At 33.7% G+C, this 13,513-nt stretch overlaps 3 protein-coding genes across 3 annotated transcripts; 2 read left to right on the forward strand and 1 right to left on the reverse strand.

The window, feature by feature from the left end:
- cactin (cactin, spliceosome C complex subunit) lies at positions 1-3,539 on the reverse strand. The gene is given in 6 exon segments (XM_072534138.1): positions 1-135; positions 137-580; positions 756-938; positions 1,010-1,314; positions 1,874-2,434; positions 2,905-3,539. Coding segments are annotated over 6 exon segments (2,115 nt in total). The 5' UTR covers positions 3,407-3,539; the 3' UTR covers positions 1-15.
- A 230-nt stretch (positions 3,540-3,769) lies between these two features.
- Tbp (TATA binding protein) lies at positions 3,770-6,553 on the forward strand. Its single transcript, XM_072534139.1, has 4 exons — positions 3,770-3,970; positions 4,257-4,495; positions 4,904-5,049; positions 5,843-6,553. Exons 1-4 carry the CDS (start codon positions 3,925-3,927, stop codon positions 6,360-6,362), a joined length of 951 nt encoding a protein of 316 aa, XP_072390240.1. The 5' UTR covers positions 3,770-3,924; the 3' UTR covers positions 6,363-6,553.
- A 4,932-nt stretch (positions 6,554-11,485) lies between these two features.
- Ddrgk1 (DDRGK domain containing 1) lies at positions 11,486-13,513 on the forward strand. Its single transcript, XM_072536492.1, has 3 exons — positions 11,486-11,682; positions 12,619-12,723; positions 12,808-13,513. The coding sequence occupies exons 1-3, from the start codon at positions 11,589-11,591 to the stop codon at positions 13,479-13,481; spliced, it is 873 nt and encodes a 290-aa protein (XP_072392593.1). The 5' UTR covers positions 11,486-11,588; the 3' UTR covers positions 13,482-13,513.

Consider the following 13,513-nt stretch of genomic DNA (forward strand, 5'->3'; position numbering starts at 1 on the left):
GATATTTTATTAAAATTAAATTAACATTATTTTGTAAAAATATACAAAAGTTTGTACACTGTTTTTACCTCCTATACCTATATCTTTTAAAGTGAAACCACAATTGGAAGATGTTATTGTGAAACTGACACCTGAATCCCCTTTTGTACGAATACTCCCACTCTCTATTGACAATCTTGAAGGCAATATCTTCGTATGGAGGCCCAGCATGAAATCTCAATATGGCGAATTCTTTATTTTCTGGGCAAGGAGTCAGATAATACTCTGGAGTACTACTTTTGTCTATTAAATCTGGATAGAATATGTTAAACTTATATCCCTGCACGATTTTTGGAGGGGGATTATCCATATCATAATGTGTTTGATTGTACTTGTTCCATTCGAATCCTGTGTGTACCCTATTAAAATACCTGGGTTTCCTAGGACGGTATTTATCAGACCACAGATAGACTTGACTGTCCAAAGCTTGCTCTACAGAGAACTGTGCCTCATCTGCATCCATGCCCTTACGAGCTTCTTTTTGTAACATCAATTCTTCCTTAGTTATAACATTTTCCACAGTTTTTCCTTTACCAACCACCTGCAATAATCCAAAATTAATATCACCTATATTGATGTAAAAAACTCTTATTATTAATAAAAAAAAAAACAATATTTTCTGTTACAAATTCTACAGCTAAAATCACTTCAAAGATCTTAAAGATCTTAATGTAACATGATGCTGCTGAACTCAAAACAATGTAATCTGAACATACCTGAATTCTTGCAAATTCCAATCTTTTCAGATCATCTTCTTCTATAACAACAATAGTTCCTGGCTCTATTTCATCTGGAGTAAGAAACTTGGGACTATATCCACCAGCTTCATAGGCATCAAAACACTCATTCAGCCACGAATTAGCAGCTTCCTCATCTGCGGGTTCATCTTCATCATTTTCCTGCAAAAAATAGTATAAACTTAACATGTACAAACTAACTTACATAATTTAGTCCATAGTCTGTAAATTACCTTATCATCAGGTTCCTGAGAAGGCCCAGGCTTTGGTTCTTGCACATCTTTCGTTGGAGCTTCCTCACCTCCACTGGAATGACTTTCACTTGGAGCTGTTACGTTTATGGCTTGTTCAGCTTTCAAAACTTGAAGTTTTCTCCTCAAGCTTTCTTGATGTCTATCTCTTAGTCTAGCTCTAGCCATGTGTGCCTTAAGTTGTGATAACAGGGATTCCCAGTAACCTATATCAATACCATCGGCTTTGCTGCTTATTTTTCTCTCTATTTGCTTCTCCAAAGCTGCTAACTGTACAGCGGTTTTACCTAAAATAGAAGAAATCACATGTCACTTTGTTATTAATTGTATTCTTAGAAGATTCAAAAAATAAATTACTGATTTAACACTACAAAGACTGAAGTGATCATTATGAGAAGTAGTGTTTTGTCTGCAACACAAATTGGGATATTTGAAAAAGATAGAAAAAGTCTTATACATATGGTTTTCAGAGCATATCTCTTCATAAAATACAAGTAAGCATCCTAACATGAGATTGGTAGATGATTTAAAAAATATCAAATTAAATAAAAACACCAACAAAGAAGGCAAGACATGGATTAATAGGGCAATATGTTCAAAATTTGATATAAATAACTAAATCACTAAATAATTTAAGCATATGCAAAGTTAAATCATTTCTTTGACAATTAGAATATGCAGTCTACCAATTTGATACTTTCAAACTAATAAAATGTGAAGACTTGTAATATCCATAGAAAAGCAGCTTCATAAATCTACAAAGTATATGGCTTTCATCAATAACCGTTTACTACAATAATTTCATTGTATAACACTTTAAAATAATGATATGCAATAGTTAATTACCTTTAAATACAGAAGTAACATCCCCAGCTACTGACTGATGAATACCTTCTCTTCTATTCAAACCTAAATCAAAATCATTCTGTTTTTCAAGCTTTCTTAGCTTCTGCAACTCATCTTCCACTATTACAGTAATGTCATTCCAATAATCTAAATTTTTTCCCCTTTCTAACTCTTTATAAACCTTTATATCCTCTACTAAATCTTCTAAATCTTTTATATGTAGACCATTTAAATATGTGTATGGTTCATGCATTTCCACAGCATCTACCTCTTCTTCTGCACTTATATATTTGGCTAATAAATCTATGGGTTTGGCTCTTCCATCTTGGATTCTTATATGTGATCTCAGTCTTGCTTGTTCTAAATGGAATTTGTCTTCTTGTCTTTCCCACTCTTCAAATTGTGCTGCTTCCTTGCTTCTTTGGAGCATCTGGGTTTCTTCATCCCTCTTCTGTCTTTCTAATTCCCTTTCTAAACGTCTCTTTTTTACCTTTTCCAGTTCTCTTTTGTTTTCTTCTTGTTTTGTCCTGTTTATTGCCTCAATTTCTGCTTGACTAACACCTGTGAGCAAAAGTCATTAAATAGATGATTGACAACATACATTTACTATCTAGTTATAAATATATCGGAGAAAAATCAAGTAAAATAAAGTCAATCAAATTTTAAAAATTTATATTAAAGTTTAAACTCTAGAAAATCTTTTTTAATTTCAGTAATATTTCCACACATTCTTTGCATCAGATTGAGAATTTATGGAATAGGAATGGGGTAATGTAACAATCTTAAGAATGGATCAGCAATAAAAAAAATTAAAAGAAGGAAACAATATATTTTGGTCACACAATTTATTTTACTTGATTACATAAGACATTATACTGTGAAAATGCAGGACTTTTGAGCATAATATCAAATTTAAAGCCACAATGTCCATTATACTTGCCAAACTTCAAGCCAAAAATTCATAACTCTTTACCCTTAAGTGATCTAATATTAATTAAACAAATAAAAACTTATTTACTTTCATGTTTTACCTTTCAATCCTTCTTTAGTCAACTTCTTGGACCACACAAATGTAGACAACAAATTTCCGTCCCCAAAAGGATTGTCACTATTTGTATAATGTAAATACTCATTATCCCAGCCCATTCTCTCTTTCCTGGATCTCTCTTTGTTTTCCTTCTTGGCGAGCCGTCTCATTCGCTTCTCCTCTGCTGTTTCGGTAGCTTTGATTAGTTCTTTTTGCTTTTTCCGTTCTTCTGCAAGTCTAATTCTTTCTTTTGTGAGCTTTTCTAGTAGTTTTACTGAATTATCAGAACTGTCACTGTTAGAGCTGGATTCATCAGAACTGCTCCTGGATCTTTTTTTCTTTTTCTTTGATTTTTTACGTTTTTCTTTACTTTTGTCACTACTTTTATCCCGTGTATCTTTATATTTGTCTTTTCCTTTTGAATTTTTGGAATACTGTTTTTTTTTATTACTGTCCTCTGAACTATTTGAAATTGACCGATCTCTTCGCTTTCGACTATGTTCCATTTTATTTTGTAGACTTCTTAAGAGTTAAAAATATATTAGTAAATATTATGGCTATTCTGGAAAAATTTAAAAACCATATTCTTTATCTATGTTATAAACATCAGAAACAGGCACAGAGATTGACAGCAATGACAATGACAACGTCAGTGACCTTTTAACATTTGACACTGACAATATCAGACGTTTCGTTTATTGAATTTGATTTGACAATTCGACAAAGAAACACATCTCGTAACATGAGTAAAAGAGACAACGATATTTGGAAAATTACATCTTTCGATGTTTCGATTCGTTTACGTTTGTGAAACATAACCTAAATTAAAAATAGATAAAATTTTGTTATCTGGTTAATCTGGTATCATAGATATACCATAGATTAGGTATATATAAGTCAAGATCTGGTACTAGAAAACAAACTGTATTGAAAAAGTATTACTGTGTAGTAACATGGTAATACGAAGTTCTAAATTGTGTTTATTGTAGTTCTACTTATCGTCTTAAATACAAAATAAAACAAAATGGATCAAATGCTCCCTAGTCCCGGATTTAGTATCCCAAGTATAGGTGAGTAATATGTTATCAATATCAGATATTTTACGGTAATATTCAAATAGTTTAGTATCCTTAATAGGACATAATATATTGTAATAATTTTTGGAACTCATTTTTTTTTATCCATCCATTAAACCTACATGTTACCCGCTTCTGTAACCATATATTATTAAATATTTAGTATAAAATACACCTATTGAATGCCGTGAACTGAGTTGAAACAATATTTACTTTACTCTACGCTAGTTTAAACTATCTATTCCACCTATTGAAAATATAATTGTATAATATTTTATAGGAACACCGCTTCACCAACCTGAGGAGGATCAACTTATCTTACCAAATGCCCTTCAACAGCAACAGCAGCAGCAACAACAGCAGATTGCAACTAGTAGTTCCCAAGTACCTCCTTTGGCACCAATGGGAGGCTTAACACCTACTCTTGGACTTGGCATGGGTCATGCCATGTCTGTACCACAAACCAAATATGTAACTGGTTTTGCATTGCCCATGAGTTCAATGAATGCACAAACTCCTGTAAGTAGATAAGGAAACATTAAAAGTTTGTTTTTATCTATTTCTAATCTTCAAAACCTTCACAAAATAATAAAAATGAACATAAAAAGGAAAATAACGGAAACACTTTAAATTTTGTCAAATTAACACATTTAATAAAATATATGTATATTTATAACTTATAATAGTAGACATACACTTGAGGTAGAAAATGTTTAATTCGAGATGTTCTAAATGAAAAAGAAAATGTAATTTGGTATGGCCTATAATTTGGATTTATATTTTTAGCTATAACTTACTGGTTTACCTTAGTACATTTGGTATATTTTCAGTTTTGTGTAGTGTTTCCTTTATAACTCTTCATTGGATTTCAATAGGTCAAGGAAATTTGAATTAAAAATTAGTTATTATGTATTTTATGGATTTCAGCAACACACAATGAGCCCTATGGTCAATTTAGGGGGTTCTATAACCACAGGAGCAGGAGTAACTCCAACAATGGCTCCTTCAACTCCTTCACCAATGACTCCAATGACACCTCATTCTGCAGATCCAGGAATCATTCCACAATTACAGTAAGTCATTTGCTGTTTTATATAATATAACAGTTATATAATGATCAAAGTGTCTTCAATTCATTCCTGCACATTTTTTTTGTTGAAAGCTATAACAAATTGAATACAAACTGCTTACATTGCTCTCGTATTCTAGTTATAAGTTTTTTGGAACTGATATAATGTAGTAAAACAATTTGTACTTATTTACTACATAAATCAAACTGAAAGTAGCACATTGTGGCTGATGGAAAACCTCTATCACATCTGTTCTACTCTGATACATTAAAAACTCCAGCATTCCTGCTATATTTTCTTCCAGCATCCTGAATTACTTTCTACATAATATACACTGCTGCTCCTCCTATTAAAATTCATTTACACATATTTCCCACTTATCTTTTTTACTTCCTTTCTATTCTAGACAGCTGATTCTGAAAGCCCTAAGGTCTGTTTCTCCGCATGTATAGAATGCAGACTTGCAATCCTTTGCTCACTGTCCTCCTAATCTGCATCTTGGCACACATCTCTAGATTTCCTGGCAGTATATTTAGCCAACCAAGCTTCTTTAATCAAGCAACTTATCTATTGGTAATGCAATCACTGCTATGTAATGACCCTGCTTCTATGTGATATGCAATTTCTTTAGTCAACAATTATTGTCCAAAAAGACTGACTAGTGTGTGTCACAGTTACAACACTGTATAGTTTTTCACTTAAAGGGATGGGTAATGTTGTACATATGGTTGTTAATTTGTTAAAATTAATGAAATATTGCAAACCAACAGATTCTAACTTAATCTTTGTTTTACAGAAATATAGTGTCCACAGTAAATCTAAGTTGTAGATTAGACTTAAAGAAAATTGCCCTACATGCCAGAAATGCTGAGTACAACCCAAAACGTTTTGCAGCTGTAATCATGAGGATACGTGAACCACGTACCACAGCTCTAATCTTCTCTTCCGGAAAAATGGTGTGCACGGGAGCCAAAAGTGAAGAAGACTCGAGGTTAGCGGCCCGAAAGTATGCCAGGATAATCCAAAAACTCGGATTCCCTGCAAAGTTTTTAGATTTCAAAATTCAAAATATGGTCGGCAGTTGTGACGTTAAATTCCCTATAAGACTTGAAGGCCTTGTGCTAACTCACAGCTCTTTCAGTAGTTACGAACCCGAGTTGTTCCCCGGACTTATTTACCGTATGGTAAAACCTAGAATCGTGCTTTTGATTTTCGTGTCTGGCAAAGTTGTGTTGACGGGTGCAAAAGTGAGGCAGGAAATATATGAAGCCTTCGATAATATTTATCCTATTTTAAAAAGTTTTAAGAAACAATGATTTTGTTCGGTTTTGGAAGATTCTAGGTTTAAGATTAACTGTAAAATTTGTTTTATACCTGATTCTTTTGTTTTTTACGGAAAAATAATGACTGTTGTGATTTTAAATATTGATTACGCATTTCAGAAATAATTGTATATAGTGCATGAAGAGGTCATTTTAATTTTTTAATAAAGAAACACTTAAAACTTTGTTGTTGACTCGATATGGTCATTCATATCAATCAATTTGGGTTTTTCCTTCAATTTTGCTAGTGAATGGTTCCCGAAAGAAAAACACTTCATATGAAATTAAACAGGTTTGCATTTTTTAAGTCTTGAACACTTGATGGAGACTGTCTAAATACTAATTTATTTGTCACTACACAAATTCGGTATTATTTTATATCGGATTAAATCATAATTTATTGTAATGAGATTTTTTTAAATGAGGGATGAAAGAACTGCATTTATAAAATACCTTTTGAATCAAACAATGTTTATGTTGGAGAAACATCAAGACCACTAAGTATTAGAATAAATGAACATAAATCATACATTAAAAATAGAGACTTTGATAGATCCAAGATAGGTGAACATGCCTGGGGGAGAGATTCATCAACAGACATGAAAGAAACAAACAGCAAAATTAGGAAAATTGAAGATTTTCCTTTATCTTAACAAATGTGTGAAAATTTAGTATTTATTACAGCTTACAGCTAAATATTAAATGTTTATCCATATCAGCATAGTCAAGAAGTACCTGAATGCCTTGAAATGGATAACGAGAGCATTATATTTTTGACAGCAATAAAATACTTGTCGCAACTGTGTAACCTCAAATGCCAGCAAACAATGAAATCAGGTAGTTGCCAGAATGTTATGAGTAGTCAGGTAAAATGAAAATGGAACCAGTGTATAGTATATCTGCTGAAAAAAATGATAAAGCTGATGGTTATCTTTAAGAGAAAAACAAATGATCCAGTCGGTATATTAGACATCAAGAAATCCAGATGTGTTGGTAGAGGATGTTGCTTTATTGTGCAGAAATTTGACAAAAATACTTAACAGCTCCAAAAGTATCAGAATAAATAAAGGCAATAAAAAACAATTAAAAAATGACAACTAGAATTGTTTAGTCACTGCACCACCAATAGTACACAGTGAAGAGTGTAGTGTAATGATCTAGAGGAGACTGAAGAAGACATCAGAGAGGATGTCAAAAGCTCGCTGTTGTGAAAATCGACGTGGTTTAGACTGTAAGCCAGGTGAGTTTGATATTAATTATTTTAATAATATTAATCTTAGCTTTAGATTGGTTACATTGTTTTTTATAAAGGAATGTGAAGATGATGTTTTTGTACCTTTGTTAGAGGTATTTGTACTTTCCGCTTATAAATTAATATAATTACTTTTTTCTTTACTATACGAATGGTATAATGTCGCTGGTGAGTAAAGGAATTAGTTAAGGACTTTTGTTATTAACATTTATACTATTTATGTACAAATTGGTGCTTACCCCCAAAAGTATGCGACAAGAAGAAGCTGTTACAGTATGCATTATTTGATGCTTAAAGAAACAGTCAGTGGTGTTGTCCTTCTAGTTTTTCTTATTTTGGTTTCTTGTTTAGAATTTGGTTTTTACCCATAAAAATAGAATGGGGTGCTCATAGAGCTCAGTTCACAACTGATATACTGTTTCAACAAAACGTTTATATATTTGTGTGTGCATTATAGTACTACTATATATTTTTTTAAATTCTTATAATTTTAGACAATTTGAATTAATTAGGTCTTACGAATGTAAATTTGAATCATTTTCAAATCCAACGACTAAAAGTGCTTCCATCTATAGTCTTTTAAGGGAATTGTAACAATAACAACATTCTTTCACACTTACTCTCTTTCCTTGTCTAAGCCTTCATATTTGATATGGATTTGTGTCATTAAAGTCTACAGTACACTCCCACCTAGCAGTGCCAGTCCCATAGTAAACAGTAAAACGACGATTGGCACATTGCCTAGTGCCAGGGTGCGTAAGTATATATATATATATATATATATATATATATATATATATATATATATATATATATATATATATATATATATATATATATATACATGGCGGTAAATTCAAAAAGCCCGTAAAATTACCTGGGATTGTAAACTCATTTTAAAATAAGGAAAAACCAATATAATCTTAAAATCACAATTAAACTCTTTATTCTATACAATAATATGTATACATTTTTCGTATACTATTTGGGTTTTCTTATGTTGAGGTTATATTTATTTTCCATTTTACCAACTCTATATGTAGGCCCAGGATGGCGGAATCTACAGGACTCTCCAGCTCTACATGAACCCCTCTGCATGAAAAAGAAATAATAGTCTACTGACTTTGAAGGACACGATCTCATCGTGTTAATGCAACACACAGTAATTCGTACGCCGGTTTCTCGGAAGATCACTTCAAGCACGCTTCTGACAATCTTCCAATCGAGATTATCTAGTACATGGCCTATCTTGGCTAAGGCCAAATTCTTGATGTCATAATTGCGCACGATTTTCTTCAGACTAGTTAGAGCAAGCTATATATCCTCGTAGCTTGCGCTGTCTGTATACGACTTCCTGGTCACCATATACAGCAAAGATCGAGAACCATCTTCTAATCTCAGTACTCTTCCAACTTTAGGTTGCTGGTTTTTTAACTCGTCCAAACGACCAAACTTCTTATAAAATACGGATGAGATTCCCTTGGTTATTTCAAGATCTTGGGCAACACAGTGGGCTAGAGAGACGTTATATGGAACCCTAATCTAGCACTCCTTCTCTCTGCGTAATTTGACATAAATTCATTAAAGCTTGGTCGCCGCTCATCTTTGATCTCATGTTGAAGGGTTCGTGCTTCTTCTGTTTCATTTGAGCCAGCATAAGGTGCAAGACGATTTATGTGAACTACTTTTGGTTTACCTTTCGGCAACTTTTTAATTCGGTATATTACGTCATTTATTCTCTTTTTAATTTCATACGGACCCTCCCATTGTTTTTGCAATTTAGGAGACAAGCCTCGACGACGTTGTGGATTATAAAGCCAAACAAGATTACCTACTTCATAGCTTTCATTCTTGCATCGAGAATCATATTGATCTTTCATTCTGTCACTGGCTAACTGGATGTGTTGTCGGGCAAGTTCATGAATAAAATGCGTTAGGCTTTCACGGCCATCGTCTAACTTGTTAAACTGTTTGTTCGGGCTGTTAGGCCGTTGTCTTCTGAGATTAGTTCTCGACGTTTCGCCAACACTAGAGGTTGGCATCTTCTGGAGATGTTACTGCTTCGCTTGTAAGCTGAAACTGACGCCGCGTTGTACTGCGGAGGCCATATTTATATTTTCTACTCGCTTCCCGTGAGGGGGCGTGTCGTCGTTTGTAGTAGCTTTTCTTTCTTCGTGTTTTGCGGGAAGGGTTTTTGTGGATTTTAATATTGGTATCCATGTTTTGTTAATTTTTAGTCCTTCTATCAGATTAAAGTTATTTTGGTGCTTATATATCTCCACATTCTCCACCGCTTCCCGATACAACCGTGGGTAGTACTGTGAAGTTTTGTCCAGCATCTGCGTTTCTTCAAACAGTATTCGATGTTCTCCGCTTCCCGACAGACGTGTTCGGCAACGGCAGATTTGTCGATATGTCCTAAACGACAATGGCTTTTATGTTCATTTATCCTTGTGTTTGTGTGTCTTTTTGTGGTTCCCACATATACCATTCCACATGTGCATGGTATTCGATATACTCCGGCCGTTGCTAATGGGTCACGTTTGTCTTTCACCGATCTTAAACAGTCCTTGATTTTCTTTGTAGGCTTGAAAATGGTCTTTACGTTGGCTTTCTTAAGTATTCGCCCAATTCTGTCCGTTACCCCCGATATATAGGGCAAGAACGCTTTGCGTATACATTCTGTTTCTTCTTCCTTTCTTCTAGAGATGTTGTTTATCGCTTTATGTATTTGTCTTCTGGTATAACCATTAGAGGTGAGCGCTGTTACAATATAAAGGAGTTCACTTTGCAGATGCTGTGGTTCACAAATTCTCTTCCCCTCTCCTCCAGAGTTTTGATAATACCTTGTTTTTGGCCTGGATGATGATTTGAGTTCCTGTTTAGGTATCTGTCCGTGTGTGTAGGTTTTCGATACACTTTGTGTCCTAAGTAACCTTCCTTTCGATTTACTAATACATCTAAGAACGCTAGTTGTTGATCTTTCTCTGTTTCCATCGTAAATTGAATATTTGGATGTAGTGTGTTTATATAAGACAAAATTGTTAAGTTTTTCTACTCCGTGACCCCAAATCACAAAAGTGTAATCGACGTATCTAAACCATACCCTTGGCTTGTTTCCCTATTTACAAGAATTCCCCTAGAAGACGTTCTGAATTTAATTGAGGGACTGAATAGTTTCCAAGGATATGGTGGAATTATACCGTACTTGCCTCACTACCACCTACTTTTCATGGGAAGACCAGATTTATGAACAGATAGATGGAATAGCAATGGAAAGCCCACTAAGCCCGGTCGTAGCCCACGGTTCGTACTTACTACGGTTGCCTCTTCCGACTGGGGTGGGGATGCTTGAGTTACGTCACCAGAGTACACAAGAATACAAAACCACCGACAAAACCCATTTATTCGCGATTGAAACTGAATGTAGAGGCAGGTCGATTGCTGTGTTGATTGGTTGAAGGGGAAGAATTACGTTACGAGAGTACAGTTTTGGGCTTAATGTTCATTGGTTAGGCGGAAGAGGCAACCGTAGTAAGTCTACGAACCGTGGTCGTAGCCAACCTTTTCATGGAGCATCTAGAGAAGAGCGTAATCAAAGAATATAGACGCTTAAGCGTCTATATTCTTTGGCGTAATGGACTCAACATACAAGCATGTATATAGTTTATATGGTTTGTGTTACTAATTGCGAACCGTGAGTGTGCTATGTATTTCGGCCGCCATCTTTCAAAGCAAGTGCTGCCACCTATAGTCGTTTGAGAACGCGAATAGTTACGCACCCTGGCACTAAGCAATGCGCCAATCGTCGTTTACTTTTTAACACGGGACTGGCACTGCTAGGTGTCAGTATGCTGTGGTCAACGTCAACAAGTCAATGTCAAAAATGTGAGGAGGTTACTATTTCTATTTCTGAGCACTTTAAAAAGAACAAAATTACGTAGTTGCAAAAAACTGATTTATCCACCATGGATATTACGATATTAGCTGGGATAGCAATTTTCTTATTTTCACTTATTATAGGATTAACATTTTATCTCAAACAGACTAAGGAAGTGAAAGGTAAATATTTGGCATATACCATATTTTTTTATTTTTCTGCTAAACACAAACATAACTAAAGATATTTTATAATCCAATCATTTCTTCTTATAGAATACCGTGGATAATATTGTTAACTGCCTATTTTGTTAATTACAATCATTAAATTGGGAGAAATGTGTAACATCTGTGTAGAAACTTTAGAATATATTTTAGAGACTTCTTTAAAACTAAAGTTGAGAGTACACATTTTCTTATAAAAACAGTATCTGCCATTGTCTTTATCTTGTTATTGTCATTATAGTCCACTGTGTTTCTAGTAATTCTTTGGTACTTATATGGTATAAGAGTCGAGCTCAACCAAAAATGTAGGTATAGAATTATGCAGCATAATTTATGGTTCAGTTAGTGATTAATATACATTACAATATATATTTTTTCTTGTACGTGTTTTCCATTAAAAAAAAAAAAGGATTATTTTTGACAGTTGTTACCACGAAATAGAGTGAATTAGCAAGTGCTTTACATCTAAAGGTTCTTTTCAGTAATTTTTTAAAGCAGGATAATTATCCCATATAAAATAATGTCTTTAGTAATTATCAGCTTGTGTATAACTGTATTTAGGAACTTTGCAACTGCAAGAAATTCTTTTTTTTTCTATATAAAAATTTTATCATTTCTTATTTATTTCTATTGCTGTTGTCCATTTTCTGACTAATGGTATCATCTTTTTTCATATTTGTCTTGGTTTTTTATATTATCGTAATTGCTTCCTGTATATTATATCCATTATGAAGAAACCTGTGTATATAGTTAAACAATTTTAAACTGAAATATTCGTCAATGCATAATTTCCACTAGAGAAACAGTTATTATATCTGTTATATATATTTATACTAATTGACCATTATCCATTGTATTACAGTAAAATATTTCTTCTAATTAATATCATTATAGATGCCAATAGACCCAGAGCTGCTGGAAATAGAGCTAGAGAAGCAGGTCCAGGTGGAAGAAGGGCTCAGATTGCTAGAAATAGAGGAGTGCGTTTAAGAGCAAATGGTATGTATTAAAAATAATATTAATTTTCTTAAAATTAAATATGAGTATACAATAGAATTTAATATTTTTATTCTTTCTTTTCAGTTGCACACCAAGAGTTAGATGATGATGACGAAGGAATAGATAATGAAGAAGAAACAAATGACATTGAAATTGATGGTAAGGTGGGAGCTAAGAAGAGAGCAAAATTAGAAGCTAAAGCAGAGAAAAAGGCAGCCAGAAAAGTAGAGGAACAAATACGGGCTGACAAAAAGAAAAAAGCTGAACAAGCAGAAGAGGAACGAAGGAAAGCAGATGAGAGGGAGAAGGCAGAAGAAAAAAGAATGGAAGAAGAGCAGAGAAAGGTGAAGGAAGAGCAGGAGAAGAGGGAGTATGAAGAATATTTAAAGATGAAAGAAGCGTTTTCGGTTGAGGAAGAAGGATTTGAGGAAGGGGAAGAAGGAGATAGCCAGAATTTGTTGCAAGAGTTTGTGAATTATATAAAGGCCAATAAGGTTGTAGTGATTGAAGATTTAGCAGCTCTTTTCAAGCTTAAAACACAAGCAGCTATTGATAGGATAAAAGACTTGCAGAAGGATGATATTTTAACTGGAGTAGTAGATGATAGGGGGAAATTTATTTATGTATCTCCAGAGGAGATGGAAGCAGTTGCTAAATTTATTAGGCAAAGAGGTAGAGTCTCTATAGCAGAATTAGCTGAAAACAGCAATGTACTAATCAATTTAACACCCAATACCACAAGTGTGGTAGCTAGATAAGTAATAAAAGTTGTAAATAAATGTTTTTTTTT

The sequence above is a fragment of the Diabrotica undecimpunctata genome, chromosome 6 (genome assembly GCF_040954645.1).
Source record: "Diabrotica undecimpunctata isolate CICGRU chromosome 6, icDiaUnde3, whole genome shotgun sequence".
In the NCBI taxonomy this organism is placed as follows: Eukaryota; Metazoa; Arthropoda; class Insecta; order Coleoptera; family Chrysomelidae; genus Diabrotica; species Diabrotica undecimpunctata.

Bases quoted from the DNA above. Each gene is read 5' to 3' on its own strand.
- Ddrgk1 (XM_072536492.1), top strand. From the start codon at position 11,589: ATGGATATTACGATATTAGCTGGGATAGCAATTTTCTTATTTTCACTT. The intron at 11,683-12,618 runs GTAAATATTTGG...ATATCATTATAG, and splicing joins ACAGACTAAGGAAGTGAAAG to ATGCCAATAGACCCAGAGCT. The intron at 12,724-12,807 runs GTATGTATTAAA...CTTTCTTTTCAG, and splicing joins AGTGCGTTTAAGAGCAAATG to TTGCACACCAAGAGTTAGAT.
- Tbp (XM_072534139.1), top strand. From the start codon at position 3,925: ATGGATCAAATGCTCCCTAGTCCCGGATTTAGTATCCCAAGTATAG. The intron at 3,971-4,256 runs GTGAGTAATATG...AATATTTTATAG, and splicing joins ATTTAGTATCCCAAGTATAG to GAACACCGCTTCACCAACCT. The intron at 4,496-4,903 runs GTAAGTAGATAA...TATGGATTTCAG, and splicing joins CAATGAATGCACAAACTCCT to CAACACACAATGAGCCCTAT.